The following is a 15,445-nucleotide window of genomic DNA, read 5'->3' on the forward strand; positions in this document are numbered from 1 at the left end:
TATTTTCATTCATTTTGCCCAATTAACAATCAGACCAAATGGTATATGGACTAAATGGATATTGGACCAACTGGTTATTAGACGAAATGGTGACTGGATGAAAAGGCAATTAGAACATGTGGATTATGGATATTGGAAGAACTGATGGTAGACTAAATGATAATAGACGAGTTGGCAATTGGATGAATTGGCATTGGACCAAATAAAAATAAACCCTTTCATGTTTATCCTCTTGCATCGATAACGTACAATAAAACCACAATACCTTTTGCTAGCTATATGGACTTTATACCTGCATTCCCATTGTTGATAAAATTGTGACTTTTGTACATGGATTCTTTTTTTCACTTGGATTTACAGAGTACCCTGAAGGCTTCCTACATGTACAGTGTACCTGAAATTCTACTTGTAGGTGTTATCTTAAAGTCAAAAGTTCTGCTTTCAACACTACCCAATTTACATGTGCACATTTAACTCTATCACCTTTAGAAAACCCCTAAGTTATATTCTCACAAGATCATTGTCACTATTTTCATATAGAGACAAGAGAATAAGAAGGCAAAAGCGATTTTGTGTCTCGCCCACTTATGAACATAACCAGAAATATCGTGAATTGCGAGGGCATGCAAGAGAATTATATTGAAACTTCATTGTGAAATGACTGGGATGGAATAACACTTGTCACAAGAGCCTTGCGCATAAACTTTAATGTTGACCTGAAAATGACCTTCGACCTTACCATGTGACGTCCGACTGCAGCATAACATGCAGGTCGCCCAAGTACATCTACCATCCAAGTTTGGTTGAAATGCGACTTACGGTTGCGGAGTTAGGTGTCACAAGAGTCTTGCATGAAAACTATAACGTTGACCTGAAAATGATCTTTGACCTTATCATGTGACCTCCAACTGCAGCATAACATGCAGGACTGCAGGTCCATCTACCATCCAAGTTTGGTTGAAAGGTTGAGGAGTTATGTGTCATTAGGTTTGTGACGGACGGCATTTGGATCCCCAAGTCTCACCTTCACCTCTGGTTGGGCGAGACAAAAATGGGTGGGAAAGATATACATCACAAGCACATAAATGCAGGATTAGACATGAAAGTTCTCATGTGATATTGAATATGACTTCAATTTCAAGGTTAGACCCTGAAGATTAAGAAGTTTGATCATTCAAATAGAGCTCTTATACAGGTTGGAATAACTTTACTACAGATACACAAATCTTGTGTCGAGCCCAGCATACTGTGAGATGTGTTCATATTGCCAATCGATATTTGGTATCCCATACAGTTAACACTCCAATTATAGAACTTATTAAACCAAGGAGACCTTGTAATCCTGATGATATATTGATATGACCGAGATAGGATAATGGCAGGAACAAGTCTGCTAAGTTCTTGAGAGTGTCCAAAATGAGTCCTAGGTGATACCGGAATAGTGTCATCAAAACCTGCTTTAGTGAGGTCCTATGCATCGTGTGGTTTCTGTGGCCATTGGTCTCGTGACTGGGAATTGCCCCTGAGGCAGAGCCATTGGAATACTGCTTCACGGCTTTCTCAGAGTCCAAAGACACCTTTGTTGTATCAGTCTGAAGGAGAGTACCAAGGACACCAAGTATGGCATATAGGTCTGTGCTTAGGCTGAGCAGCAGAGTGGCCAACCAGAATCGACTTGATAGATGACCGTAGTACGTACTATTGACTTTGACTAGACCTATCCGATGCATCCACAAGAGGTGGTCAATTAGTAGATAGGAGGCCTTGTTGATATTGGCTAAGGTGATAGTGAACTGGAGAAAGGGGTCTGACCGATGGATGGATTTCTGTGCTGCCCGTAGAAACTCAACACTTTTTCCAATTCTGAGTACTGCATAAAATCAGAAACAAGAATAATCCAATTAAATTTTGACATTTCATAGTGCACTAATAATCGAAAAATGTCACAAGAAAGCAGACTGTCATCTGTCAAATTAGCCCCAAATACTAAATAATTTACCCAAATATCTCTTTGACTATTAATAAATCATACGAGAACAGAAACTAATTGCACAGAGAATTTAAGAAGTTTCTTTTAACTGCAACTGCAAATTAAGACTCTTAATTGTGACAACATCATGAGATAAATTGTCTTGGTTTCTTTGAGTGGCCATCTTGGATTCTGGCTGGAATAAGTAGTAATAAAAGTAATTATTATCTACACAGATTGATTTTAATGGCGATGCATTAAAAATGTGTATTTTTGGTCTACATCAATTGCCTTTTCAATACCGGGGTGGGGGGGGGGGGGTGGGTACTCGAATTATATTTTGATGGGGTGTCGCTCACAAAACTCTGAAATGGGGTCTAAGGAACTGACTATTAAAAAGGGTAAAATATGGGGTCTTGGGAACTACATATTTGATGGGCAGTCTGAAAAATGGTCTACGGAACGGGATCGTTGTATGGTGCACACATGCCATGCATGTATGTGGGGGCTAGCCGTGTATGCATGGAGCTGCTAGCGGCTTCTTTTGGAGGGAGTTGAGAAACCGTACATGCCGCTCTCGCATGCGGCGCTGCTCACCGTGGATATTTTGGCAGGGCTGGGAACTGAAATGTTTTGTATCGGGGGGGGGGGGGGGGGCCTTTGAGAGTGGGGCGGGGTGGCTTCTGAACGGAGCTTTGTCATCCATAGTATCTAGAGAACTGAAAATTAGGTCTGAGAAAGGGGGCCATCAATGCGGCATGTCCCCGTACCACCAATGTATGTGAGTGGCCCCCCCTCCCCGGTTAATTACCAGACCGTATCCCTAAAATGACCAAGCTCCGACGAATATTACGTAGGCTCCTATACAAAACTTCCTTGTTTCTACATGAACAGGATTTACAAATAATAATACTTCAGTACTAAAAATATGGACAATTTTAATATTCAAGGTACATGTATGACCAGGATGCTTACATTTCCTACTGGTGCTCAGATGGGAGTCTAAACCCTTCAGCTTCTTCACCAATTCTGGATCACGTTTGCTTTCCTGTACACACCACCACACAAATCTGCTTCCATACTGACAAGTCCTAAAGGGGTGAGAAAAAGAGGTTTAAGTTTAACAAGCTATTGGTATTTTGAATGACTGGAGAAAAGAGGCTTGAAGGGACATGGTAATGGTTAATGGTAAATTGCCAATTGGTCTACTGCCAACTCATCCACTCGCAACATGGTCTACCTTCATTTAGTCTAATGCCATTCTGTCCATCAAGATTTTGTCTAACAACTATTTGGTCCAATCATCAATTCGTCTAATCATCAGTTCGTCTTTGATCATTTTGTCTCATAACCAGTTGGTCTAATATTCATTTTATTTTCATTCATTTTACCCTAATTAACACTTAGTCGAATTAGACCAAATGGTATATGGTCAAAATGGCTATTGGACCAACTGGTTATTAGACGAAATGGTGGGTGGACGAATTGGCAATTAGACCATGCGGATAGTGGACGAGCTGATGATAGACCAAATGAAAATAAACCCACTTAATCCCCCAAAAGGTCCATGATTAAAAAGAAAATAAAGAAAAGGAAAGAAAAAAAGGAGTATTAAAAAAGAATGTATATACTTTAAAAGTTTGACATTACCTCCAAGGCCATGCTATGGTACATGTTGGACAATATGCATACAACAAGCTATCAAAGCAGGCATTGTGAATGACTGAATTATCAGATCTTGAAACCATTTCATAAATTGATTGGCTGATGAATGATCACAGATTCGTCACGAAAATTTACATAATTTGTTAGTTCAAATTCTTTATGAAACAGATACCAGGGTCCCGTAACACAAAGGTTAGTGATTGATTGCTAATTTCAATTCAAAGAACAATTCTGATTGGTTCGTAGTCAATCTACTTAGCAAAATGCGCATGCAACGAGGATCTTGATTGGTCATTTCATTTAGCAGCGATTAATCGCTAACCTTTGTGTTACAGCGCCCAGATCAGACTTAGAAGTTCAAGGCAATTGTGGCGATCATGGCCATTTTTGATGGCACAGAAATTGTGACAAATCAAGAGAATGACCAATCGTTCCCATCACATAGGATATTGACTGCATTATATCAGGCTTCCAGTCACAGAGAAAATGATTATGCTGATGAGGATATAATAGAATATTAACAGATATCAGAGTACAAATAAAGTAAACAAATTTCTGGTATTATCACACTTAAAATGGAAACAAGAAGATATATCATAAATAGATTTTTTAGCACTATCTGCATTCATGAACCTTGACCAGAATCAAGTGTTTTGCAAATACAATTAGGGAACAAGATTATCTACAGTGATCACTTAAATTACAGCTCAGCTAAGTTCATTAGAGTGCCCGTAGACTTTCAATCAAGCATACACATGATAAAGCTATGAGAATGTACAAGTATTGTTCCTGCTTCTTCATGGAGGGAATGTGATTTAGTTGATCATTTTGCCCCATGATTACTATATAATTTACTTGATATGGACTCTTGTGAAGCACTGCTTAAATAATTATGATAATGGTGTATTAAAGTGCACACAACAAGAGTCCACATAATAATCATGGGGCAAAATGATCAACTAAGTCATTTTCCTTTCAAAGATGCAGGAACAATACTCTCTTTTTCCATCTTATACATTCTCATTGCTTTTTGTGTATGCTTGATTGAAAGTCTACATGGGTAAAGTACATTTATACGAGGGGGAAATGAAGACCAAGGCATTGCAGCCAAAATTATTTGAAGAAGTACGATAATTTTATTTACTCATCAAAATGGTTTACCTGTACAGTTTGTCTCTTCCACCTGTTTTGCCAAGAAAACTGATGATATTGGCTGCTAATGATGCCTCCATATCTGTCTAGGAGTGATAATATAAACCTGCAAAGAACAATATCTTCCTTTAATACATACACTGGATGGTTAATTCAAAATGGAATGTGCATGAAATGAGTTTCATGTTGGGCTAATATTGCATGAATCGTATTGAGCGCAATATTGGCTGCAATGCTTCACCTATAAACAAGTGGAATTTTGCTGGTATACCACCCCTACATCCCACCTCTTTTTTTGTTGTTGTAAATTTTCTATCAAACATCATTCACATATAGTTCATGTATATGGCGAACACGAATTGCGCACTTAATTTGCGTTTGCCATTTTGGATTCGACAGTGAATTAATACGTGTGGGGTACTGCAAACCGGCATTAAAGGAGAATAAAACCATTGGAATAAGATAGCTTGTGTGGCAACAGAAAAATCAAAGAAACATATCAACGAAAGTTTGAGAAAAATCGGACAAATAATGAGAAAGTTATCAGCATTTGAATATTGCGATCACTAATGCTATGGAGATAGCAAATTGGCAATGCGACAAAGATGTGTGATGTCACTTGTGAACAACTCTCCCCATTACTTTAGTATAATTTTAATTGAATTACCTCTTTTATCACATCTATCCATAGATCATGTGTTCTTTCTACATGAGGGCATGTAATACATATTTTTTAAGAATACATCATGGATAAAGAGTTTGTAATTTTGTATCATCATAAGAAAAAGCAAAGAGACGTTTTGAGGGTATTTTATAGTCCACCAAAGGGAAAGTTGTTCATCAGTGACATCACACATCCTTGTCGCATTGCCAATAGGATCTCCATAGCATTACTGATTGCAATATTCAAATGCTCATAACTTTTTTCATTATTTGTCCGATTTTTCTCAAACTTTCTTTATTCTCACTCTTTGATTTTTCTGTTTCTACACAAGCCTATTTGTTTCAAAGGTTTCATTCCCCTTTCAAGATAAATTCCAGTTGTGGTAATGATCTCAAAATGACTTTTTACAGAATCCACTATAATAACCACCCAAGTGTCTGTTTGTATGAATAAAAAATATGTGCCAAAGCATTCTGGAAGAAATTTTGTAATTGCTGAGAAATAAACAAAATAAGCGCGGATTTAGGCACTTCCGTCAGGTTTTTATTCCAGCAATAATACACTGTCCCATGTGTGTCTATCTGTGTTGGCGATCTTCAGTATGATCATTTTTTAAGCGTAGATTTTATGATTTCACAAAGTTCAGTTTATGTAACTGTACCAGATCTAGATCCAGGATAATATAGTAATTACTTAACCTTGGTTTTACAAACTTTCTCATGAAACCAGTGTTTTTCTGCAACTACTTTCATTTAGCTTTAAATCACCGATTTTGAGACGTTTACAAGAAAGGGCTAGGAGTGAGTGTGTCTGATAACTAGTAAGTTTAGTCACTGTAGAGTGAGCTGAATGTATGTTTTGGTCATGAAATGCCTTTGTTACCAGAAATTAAAGTGCCACAATTTGTCACTGGTTTTTAAGAGCGAGTATTTGCCCCCCGAGGGTTCGGATAGTTCGCCCGAGGTACACGAGGTGCAACCTGATGAGTCTTTGTACAATTTCCTATTATACGCAGACGACTTGAATCGAGACCGGGTGGGGGGGGTTTCCTCCAAAAATGGTAGGTGTGTGCCGCGGGCGAGACAAAAACCGGGGGCCTTATGGTAAAAAAGAGGGTTGTCGGAACAGGCTACAAAACAAACGTTTGTGGAAACGGGGGTCCTTGTAATGGGTCGCTTGCGTGTGCATCCCTATAAAACAGGCATAAGTGTATGCAGCTAGCCCAGCGGCACGGGCACCGGGTATGTTCGCGCAGAGGCGATGGTCAGGCAACGCTCAGCGGCCGCTTTTCACCAAAATTGCAGCTCATTGTGGCGTATCAATGCGACAAGAACGGCGTAACAAAAAATATGCGAAGCTTTGGAGCGGATTTCCTCTTTTCTCTCAATAGAAGAAAATGCTTATTGCTGAGACAGCTGGCAGCCGTCTGTTTCGAGGAGTTTTTTAAACATTTAAAAAAAAATTTCTTCTCGTACACAGACGGCTCGCTATCGTGCAGCCACCATTAGGGGACTTGCAATGCAAAATCCCCCCGTCGGGGATCTTCAATTTTTGTCTCTAATGAATAAAAATTTTGAAGATTAACGCAACCAAAATGCAAATTAATATTCCCTCTTGGCATTAATTGACAAAAATCGGAGAAAAATCAAGTTAAAAGGAACAAAAACAGTGTCTTACCTCGGCTGTCTCAAATTCACTTCCCTGTTTTATCCGATCTTAAGTATATAAACATATGGCCATTGTCATTGAGTCCCCTGTACAGATCGCGCTAGAACTTCGGTCTCTGTATTTGGTCAGAGAAGCCAACGGATTTCAGCTGAACAACCAACATAACAGAGACCGAAGCTTTTGGTCTACTATTGCTATGCTTCGCCTTCGGAGCAGCTTTCTTAGTTCTTTTTCTTAAAATATGATAAAAATGCTATGCCCTGGAACGGAAATTTGAGTGTAAAAATGGGGGTCCCCTCCATGCCATGGCACATAGTGACATACCCACTAGATCTATGCATTAATTTATATAGGGGCCTACTGTCTGAGTGCCCCCCCTTCCCGCAAAGCCAAAGCGGGCCGGCCCGGAGCTCTCTGGATTAGGTTATAAATAATATCATAATCTTCTTCACTGAATGAGTGCCTTGGCTTTGGCCTGCTAAGTGCACTAATATTACATCCTAGGTATAATATTTGGCGTGTGTGAAAAGATAAAATTTGGTACAATTATTATCAGCTGCGTGTGCGATTCGTCGATAATCATGATAATGTAAACAAATACTATGGAAATCACGATTCCGTGATTATGTATCCATATTGCACTTAAATGAAATCGCCGGCATCATTATTCATGTGTACCGGTAACGTCCAGTATTTGGTTGTGCGACTGCGAGGACGAGGTTTGATTTAACAAGAAGAGGTACCGGGACTTAACTCGCAAACTGGGGAACTTATTACAATTTAAATCCAGATTAGAAATACAATACACTCGGCGGTGAACTGTACTTACCAACAAACCAAATTTTAATGTTTTAAACCAGCACTACACAACAAGACCCCGGCTAAAAAACTGTCCGCGGGCGAAACTAAACTCTGCTAAACTCCTCCTCGCCTCTCCCGATATCTCTGCGCATCATACGACCGCGCCCCTGGATGGCCTCCTGAGCTAATGGTAATGCATGAACAAGAAAAGGCAGGGGCGGAGGAGGGAGGAAGGGGGTCGATTATATATTTAAAACAAGAAAAGAAAAGGGGGATTCGATTAGGGGGTCAGGGTCTCACATAGGTGTCGATCGGGGGGAAGGGGGGGGGGGGGAGTGGCCTGACATGTTATCACCTCCAACGGTTCACGAGTAATCATCATTATTATCATTATCGTCATCATCATCATCATCATCATCCACATCATCATCAACAATATAATAACAATATATGATAATCATGGTGATGGGGATTCGATGGGGAAGGGGGGGGGCGGGTCAGGGTCAGGGTCGTACATGGGTGTCGATCGGGGGGGGGGGGGCAGGGGCCTGACGTAGTGTTATCACCCCCAATAGTTTAAGATCGAACATCATATTTAAATATGATGAATCATATGACGAGTATCGTCATCATCATCATTACGCTATTTGCTACACCGGAGAGAGAGGGGGGGGGGGGGGGGGCGTGGGATGGAATTTCCCCTGTAGATCCTTTGTCCCCTTCCTGCTTAAAAAATAATATAAAATAAATCGTGCTGCCGCCACTCGAAACGTTAAGCGGTTAGGATAAACTTTATACATTGTTACTGAATATTTTCATCGTGTGACTGCATGGGCAAATAAAATACAACGTAATATCAGCTAGATATCAAAGGGAATGTGTGTATAATTATTACTTTTTTTTTTGGGGGGGGCTCAATTTACTTGTTTGGTGGAAAATCATATATTTCACCAGCATCTCCTAGAGATCGGATATGCTAATTAAAAGCTGATTTTTTTTAGGGGGGGGGGGGTAGTCCTGTTACATTAATCTTACAAACACGATAATGTATCCTATTAAGTCTACATTAATTTTGCGAGCGCAAAATCAAAATTATTGGATATTTAATGTATAAAGACCTGAAAATCAATTAAACCTCCACTATTGAGCATTTTTCAAACATGATCAAGATGCCAAAATAATTTAACAATCAATACGAGCGCGAAGCGCGAGCTGACATTTTCAATATACTGACCCAAATAGTGACCTTTTTTTTATTTGCATCTATTTAGACAAGTAAAACATACAGGTAAAATATGTAAAGGGAAAAAAATAGTTGGAAAACCCCGTACAATTTTATGACTATTTGCAGTGAGGTTTATATCTCACGAATTAAATAATGGGAGTGCGAGCTTAAATTTTGTTATTCCGACCTTCGATTTCTATAAAGTTACTAAGTACTTTTTCTAGACCCGAACAGAATGCGTATAGCACTAATCTGATGCGAGCGCGAAGTTCGGGCTAAAGATTCTGATTGAAGCACGTTTTTAATAAAGAACATAGGGGGCCTACGGTATGTATTTCAAGAAACATTCGTTGTTAGTGCGAACTTGAAGCGCGAGCTAAAATTTTCGATATACTGACCCGAAATGTAACAAGTTGACCACTGTTTGGCGAGATGATTTTTGTTTGTGCGATTTAAACCATAAATCGAGGCACCTCTTGTAATCATAAAAATGGAGTGTATTAAACAACTTTAGCTAATACAAAGCGATGAAAATATAGATATGGATGGGCCTTTTGACCTGAAAATGGGACATTGCAATGATTGCATGCCCAAATTCATGACTAATTATATTACGTATCGAGTTGAAAATGTTTTGATATTCAGTACTATTTTGTAATCTTAATGATGTGCATCTTGCTGAAGCAAAATTATAATGCAAACTTGGAAATCGCGAATAGAAAAAGTGCGCATATTGACATAAAAACAAAATATTTTAACCCCTTTGATACCCTTGCGAACAGATCTCACTCAAGGGAATTTTGAGCGCGAAGCGCGAGAGATATTGTTAGCTTTATTTTACGACTTGCTTTTTTTTCTATTTTTATTAATTCCTCTCCTTCCAACTGTTTCATTCAATTTTCCTCCTCCTCTTATCCATTTCCTTCACTTTCTTCTCTCGTTCCCCCTTTCCTTTTCGTCTCTTTCCCCCTTTTGTTTTGGTAAACCTTGGTAGTTGGAGGGGGCGGCAGCTTGATCTATGCGTATACCAAACGAAAGTAAACAGCGCCATCTTTCTTTTTACCTGTCCGTGTTCATAGGCACACACACTGTTTCAATTTATACAACCATGTTTAACTTTACATTTACAGTACTGGTTTAAAAGTTTAAACAAGGTTTAAAGCTAGAGCTTAAACGGCATCATTTAATTCTTCATATGTAATATGCAGATTAAGCATAGATGTTAAACAGTTACTGGTAAACACATTGTTAAACAACTATACTGTCAAGTTGTATAAAATTAAACAGCGTTTTACTGCATCTTCTCTCGTTTTGTTTTTTTAAGTTGTCAGGGGACTTCTGCAAGTGAATTGCGTAAGTTTGGTAGATAGTAAGCAGATATAGAACACCAATTAATTGATATTTGTACAGCATTTTCAAATTTCATAACATTTACCAACATATCAGTAATTTACTTTTTATAAGTAGCAGTATGTGTACTAGCCGTAAATAAAAACAATGATATATTCCTTTGTATTTTATTACATGAAATTATGATTATCAAAATTTGATCCTCCAAGAATGTAAACAAGTAGGATTAAATACTGATTTACTGTGTATGATGATCATTGCTGAAGCTCACTCTGTTTCAAGGGAAACATGATATACGCAAATGCATGAAAATATTATTTTTTACGAAATTACATAAGAGGAAGTGGGGGGGGGGGGGTAATAAATGCAGTCCATCTATTGCATATTCACGACGGCATGAATGAAATTACCCTTTTCACGAAATATTGCCGAAAAAATAGCTTCAATATGTTTTCGTATGGTAACTACATCAATTTGCTTGTTGAGTTTTTAGATAGAATTTTAAGAGAGGATGGAGAACGAAAGGGAGAGAGAGAGAGAGAGAGAGAGAGGGAGGGGGGGAGGAGGGAGGGATCAATGTCAAGAATATGATGGACTATTCAGATTAAAAACAAATCCACATTGCTAGACATGTAAACGGAGGAGGGGGGGAGATGAGGGGGAGGTAATTCAGATAGGAGGGCAGTCCCCCTCAAAAATATCCTGAAGATTTTTTTTGTATAAGAATAAAGCTAAATTGGACTTAAAATGCGAATCATTATCTTGGACTACCTCCTCAGATAATTAAATAATAAAAAAGGTCAGCTTTTAGCGGCAGTTCAAGGAAAGGGGAGAATGCAGATGAATTTTTTTTTCGACTCTCTATATTGGCTTTATAGCTTTCGAAAGATGGATACGCCCCTGCGCCCCTTAAATTAGTACGCTTCCCGTCGCCAATCTATAGGCCTATACTGGGAGCTATACATTCGCCTTTTTATCGTATATCTGATGGAAATCAATGGCATTGGAACAAACACATTGGCCATGAACTTCACGGGAAAATGCACTTGTGAAAATTAATGTTCGGATAAGGAGTAAAAATAGATTTGAGAAATCAATTCGTTCGCATGAAAATATCTTTTTTATGGATGCATCATTCATGCAGGACTTCTCTTCGAATCATCTTCGATTTCGCTCGTTCAATATGTAATGTCCTTGGACTTGGCTGTGAAATTCATTCAGACAAGTGAATTATATATACACTGAGGTAAATGAACTTTCAATCAATGTGTTTCTTGTTTGTTAAGATGCATGTGATGTATATCGTTCTGGTGTTTTTTTCGACGCCTGTGTTGTTGTATGCAGAAGCTGCTCAAAAAATAAATTTTCATGGTCATAATTTGCACGTGAATGGGATAGTTATTTTTCATTTCGTTCACACATCGATTCGCTTGGTTTGCGATCGATAACCAAACTGTACGATGGAGACTAGCAGCCCATTAGCACGTGTAGGCCTACTCGGGAATGACAGGGGTTGTACTGAATAATCAAACGCTTGAATCATGAATATCATCATGTTCATTGGAAAGTAACATGTTGGCCGAGTCAGTCGTCAAGAGACACTCTCAATATTATCCGTATCTGCAAAAGAAATATCCGGCAAGACACTCTGGATGATTTTTTGTCAATCGCAGGTGAGAAAAAACAAGATTTTTTCTATTCACTTTAATCAGCAATAAACGCATTTGTTTTTTCGAAGGTGAAGATATTTAGAGTTAAGATCCATCGCGCTGAGACATAATCCCGATAGTCGATCCCAAATAACGATCGCTCATAAGGGAATCGTCATCTTGTTTAACTTGGATGATCAAACTATCGGTGGGCCTGTAAATTTGAGCCCCCTCGAGACGATATCATAGGATCGGTAGTATATGGGAGTCGATTTTCCAATCAGTCAAAGTGCTGAACCCAGTCCGGTTTTGCATATCTTTTAATCAGCGATGGATTACTTTTCTCAAAGTTGTATAGTTTATCCTTTCAGTCTGTTGCAATTGTGGCTTATGTGTATGGAGAGGACCTGTATAATGATCAAAGGATATAGCATGGGCTAAATCCATACTCTACACCATGCTTTAGTCCTATTTATCATTATGATATTTTCATGGTCATGGAAATTAATTTGGAAACTCAGTTCTATAACGCAACATTGAAAAAAATATAAATGATGTAAAGTGTGTATATATTGTGTTGTCATAACTGAAAAAGGATTGTTTGTATTTTGAGTCATAGGGGAAAAACACAATATGCGGTAGATTGTGTTATTGTGGTATTATCGAATCACTTTAAAGAAATGCAAAATGAATCACACAGAATTATCTTAAAATTTATAAAATGCAACCTAATGTTTCTAATAGTTTGTTCAAATAAAAGATAAAATCATGTTAATGACCTTCTGTGACGTTTCACACTATAAATTGTGTGAACAGTTCAATAAAATAAGCTCACATTCATTCATTAGAAGGGTGAATACATCGAATCTTCAGAATACATTAAAATATGGATTTTACATCATTAATGTTGAATAATGTAATTTCATGTTTGTGCAAAATGTACCCTCATATTGAAGAGGAATCTTTTGGGGAGGTGAAAGTAGGCCTATTATTTCTATTCTTAACTTTCCGCACCTTTTTTGTGCAAATACAGAATTAATGAATGAGTGCACTTGTCGATCGGCCATAATGGAGCACACTTCATTTTAAAGAAAACATATTTATTTATTTTTTTCATTTAGCCTATTAATGGGTAATCGCTATTAGTCATTCTTCATCCAAGAGGGCAGTAGAATCCAAGAGGGCAGTAGAGGAATATATGCCTTCGGGAAATTTAAGAAAAAAAAGATTGATCTAATCAACCAATGGCCTGCGAAAATATTTGTTTTACTATTTTCAATATAAATTACTAAGATATATTAATGGTATATCAGTGAAATAGAAAACAACTATAAATTATACAGACCTGCACGGAGTATTCCAATTTACTAACTGCAGATATATAAAAACGTGCCATGCCTCCGTTTTAACTTTTTTTATAATCAGGTTGACAAATATGGCGGTGTTTCAAATGTGACAAGAAGAGAAATCAATTCTATAATTCCATTTGGCATATTTAGCGATGGGTCCATTAGAAGGAGTTACGCTGTCCCATGTGTAATCTATACAACCCCGGGCTATAAACCGCATTCCCTTCACCAAACAGGAAATCAATGCGGGACTAAAGTGACAATAATTATTGTGCATCCACTTAAGGTTTGAGAGCATAAAGTCAATGAATTAAAAAGTGGGAACTCGCGCTGAATTCTGAATTCAAACAGTTTAATTTGTCCTATTGCATCTACACAGTGGTGTACAGATGAGTGGGCGGGAACTTGGGGGACCCCCCCCCCAAAAAAAACTCACAACCAAGAAAAACAAGAGAAAAGGAAAAAGAGAAGGGTGAAATATGATACAATTTTCTACAATTTTTGTAATAAAAATGTCAACATTTTTGCTCGCTTGCTCGCAAATTTTAGTCAATTTTCCCAATACGCCATAACTGGCCCCCTTCAAAATTCTTGACTCATTTCGTCACTGCACCTGCAGAAGACTGAGAAAGAACACCATTTAATAAACAAAGTGAGAGAAGGGAGAAAGTAAGTAAAGGCAGAGATAGAAAGAGACAGCGAGGGAGGAGAGTGTGACAAAATGCGTACTTATATAGTAGAGTAGTATAGTAGTAGTATAATAGAAGTATAAGTAGTAGTAGTAGTAGTAGTAATAGTAGTAGAAGAAGATGAAGAAGAAGCAAACAGAAAATACTACTATCTATTTCCCACTCTCAAGATTTGCGCCACGATTGAAGCGGCGGTCTTAATCGTGGAGTAATCGTATGGATCGTAACAGAGTTAATCAGGTGACTTCAGGTCGTATCAGAGTCATATCAGATAAGTCAAGGCAATCGTATTGATCGGTGAAAAAGTTTTAACGGTACATTTTTTTCTCTTTCGATAAGTCAGGAAAGTTGGAACAATATACATATATTACTTATTAATTATAGAGGCGGCAGGGGGGGGGTGAGATCTACTGAATTGAATTACTCCCTGGTCGAACATCAATAGTTTAGTATGTCATGTTCATATAACTTCACCAGTGTGGTCAGATGCGGTTATCGCTCCATCCTTAAAAGCTCCTCAAAACGTACTTAGAACGGCTATGATTTCTCCACTTTTCCATTTCTATCCCTCTCAAAGACTCTTTATTACAGAAACACATCTTATTTTCTATTTCCCATGCTCTGACCGCAAGAAAAAAATGTAATGAGACGGGAGGTGAATAACTTACAAATGACTTTCAAATTTTGGCATTTTACAAAGCCTGTATTGGCCGTATTCGCATGATCGTTCAGTCGTATTAGTACGTCATAGTGGTTTAGTACACATAAAATTCAGTTTTGTTCTGTCATGCGTGATTAATTAATACAGTGGTCAGGAAGATGTATTTATGAACTGCCATGGTTGTTTTTAGAGCCTCTACTGTAGACGCTATTTCCATTTATCAATAATAATCATTGCTTTTACTCTAAGACTGGCGACTACAACCAGCAACACCATTACCAACTACTACTACTACTACTACTACTACTACTACTACTACTACTACTACTACTACTACTACTACTACTACTACTACTACTGCTGCTGCTGCTGCTGCTGCTGCTTCTACTACTACTACTACTACTACTACTACTACTACTACTACTACTACTACTACTACTACTACTACTACTACTACTACTACTACTACTACTACTACTACTACTACTACTACTACTACTACTACTACTACTACTACTACTACTGCTACTACTTCTAATACTACTACCACCACCACCACCACCACCACCACACTACTACTACTACTACTACTACTACTACTAC

General features: G+C 38.1%; 1 protein-coding gene across 1 annotated transcript; it reads right to left on the reverse strand.

Annotated features, from left to right (window-relative positions):
• Positions 1-1,187: 1,187 nt before the first annotated feature.
• On the reverse strand, positions 1,188-8,022 carry LOC121414837 (peroxisomal membrane protein 11B-like). The gene is made up of 4 exons (XM_041607893.1): positions 7,948-8,022; positions 4,796-4,892; positions 2,945-3,060; positions 1,188-1,870 (listed from the first exon to the last, which is right to left on the reverse strand). Exons 2-4 carry the CDS (start codon positions 4,864-4,866, stop codon positions 1,260-1,262), a joined length of 798 nt encoding a protein of 265 aa, XP_041463827.1. The 5' UTR covers positions 4,867-4,892; positions 7,948-8,022; the 3' UTR covers positions 1,188-1,259.
• Positions 8,023-15,445: the final 7,423 nt, after the last annotated feature.

This window comes from Lytechinus variegatus, chromosome 5 (genome assembly GCF_018143015.1).
Source record: "Lytechinus variegatus isolate NC3 chromosome 5, Lvar_3.0, whole genome shotgun sequence".
Classification (NCBI taxonomy): Eukaryota; Metazoa; Echinodermata; class Echinoidea; order Temnopleuroida; family Toxopneustidae; genus Lytechinus; species Lytechinus variegatus.

Bases quoted from the DNA above. Each gene is read 5' to 3' on its own strand.
- LOC121414837 (XM_041607893.1), bottom strand. From the start codon at position 4,866: ATGGAGGCATCATTAGCAGCCAATATCATCAGTTTTCTTGGCAAAACA. The intron at 3,061-4,795 runs GTAAACCATTTT...TCACCCCTTTAG, and splicing joins GGAAGAGACAAACTGTACAG to GACTTGTCAGTATGGAAGCA. The intron at 1,871-2,944 runs GTAAGCATCCTG...GATTTTATGCAG, and splicing joins TCTGAGCACCAGTAGGAAAT to TACTCAGAATTGGAAAAAGT.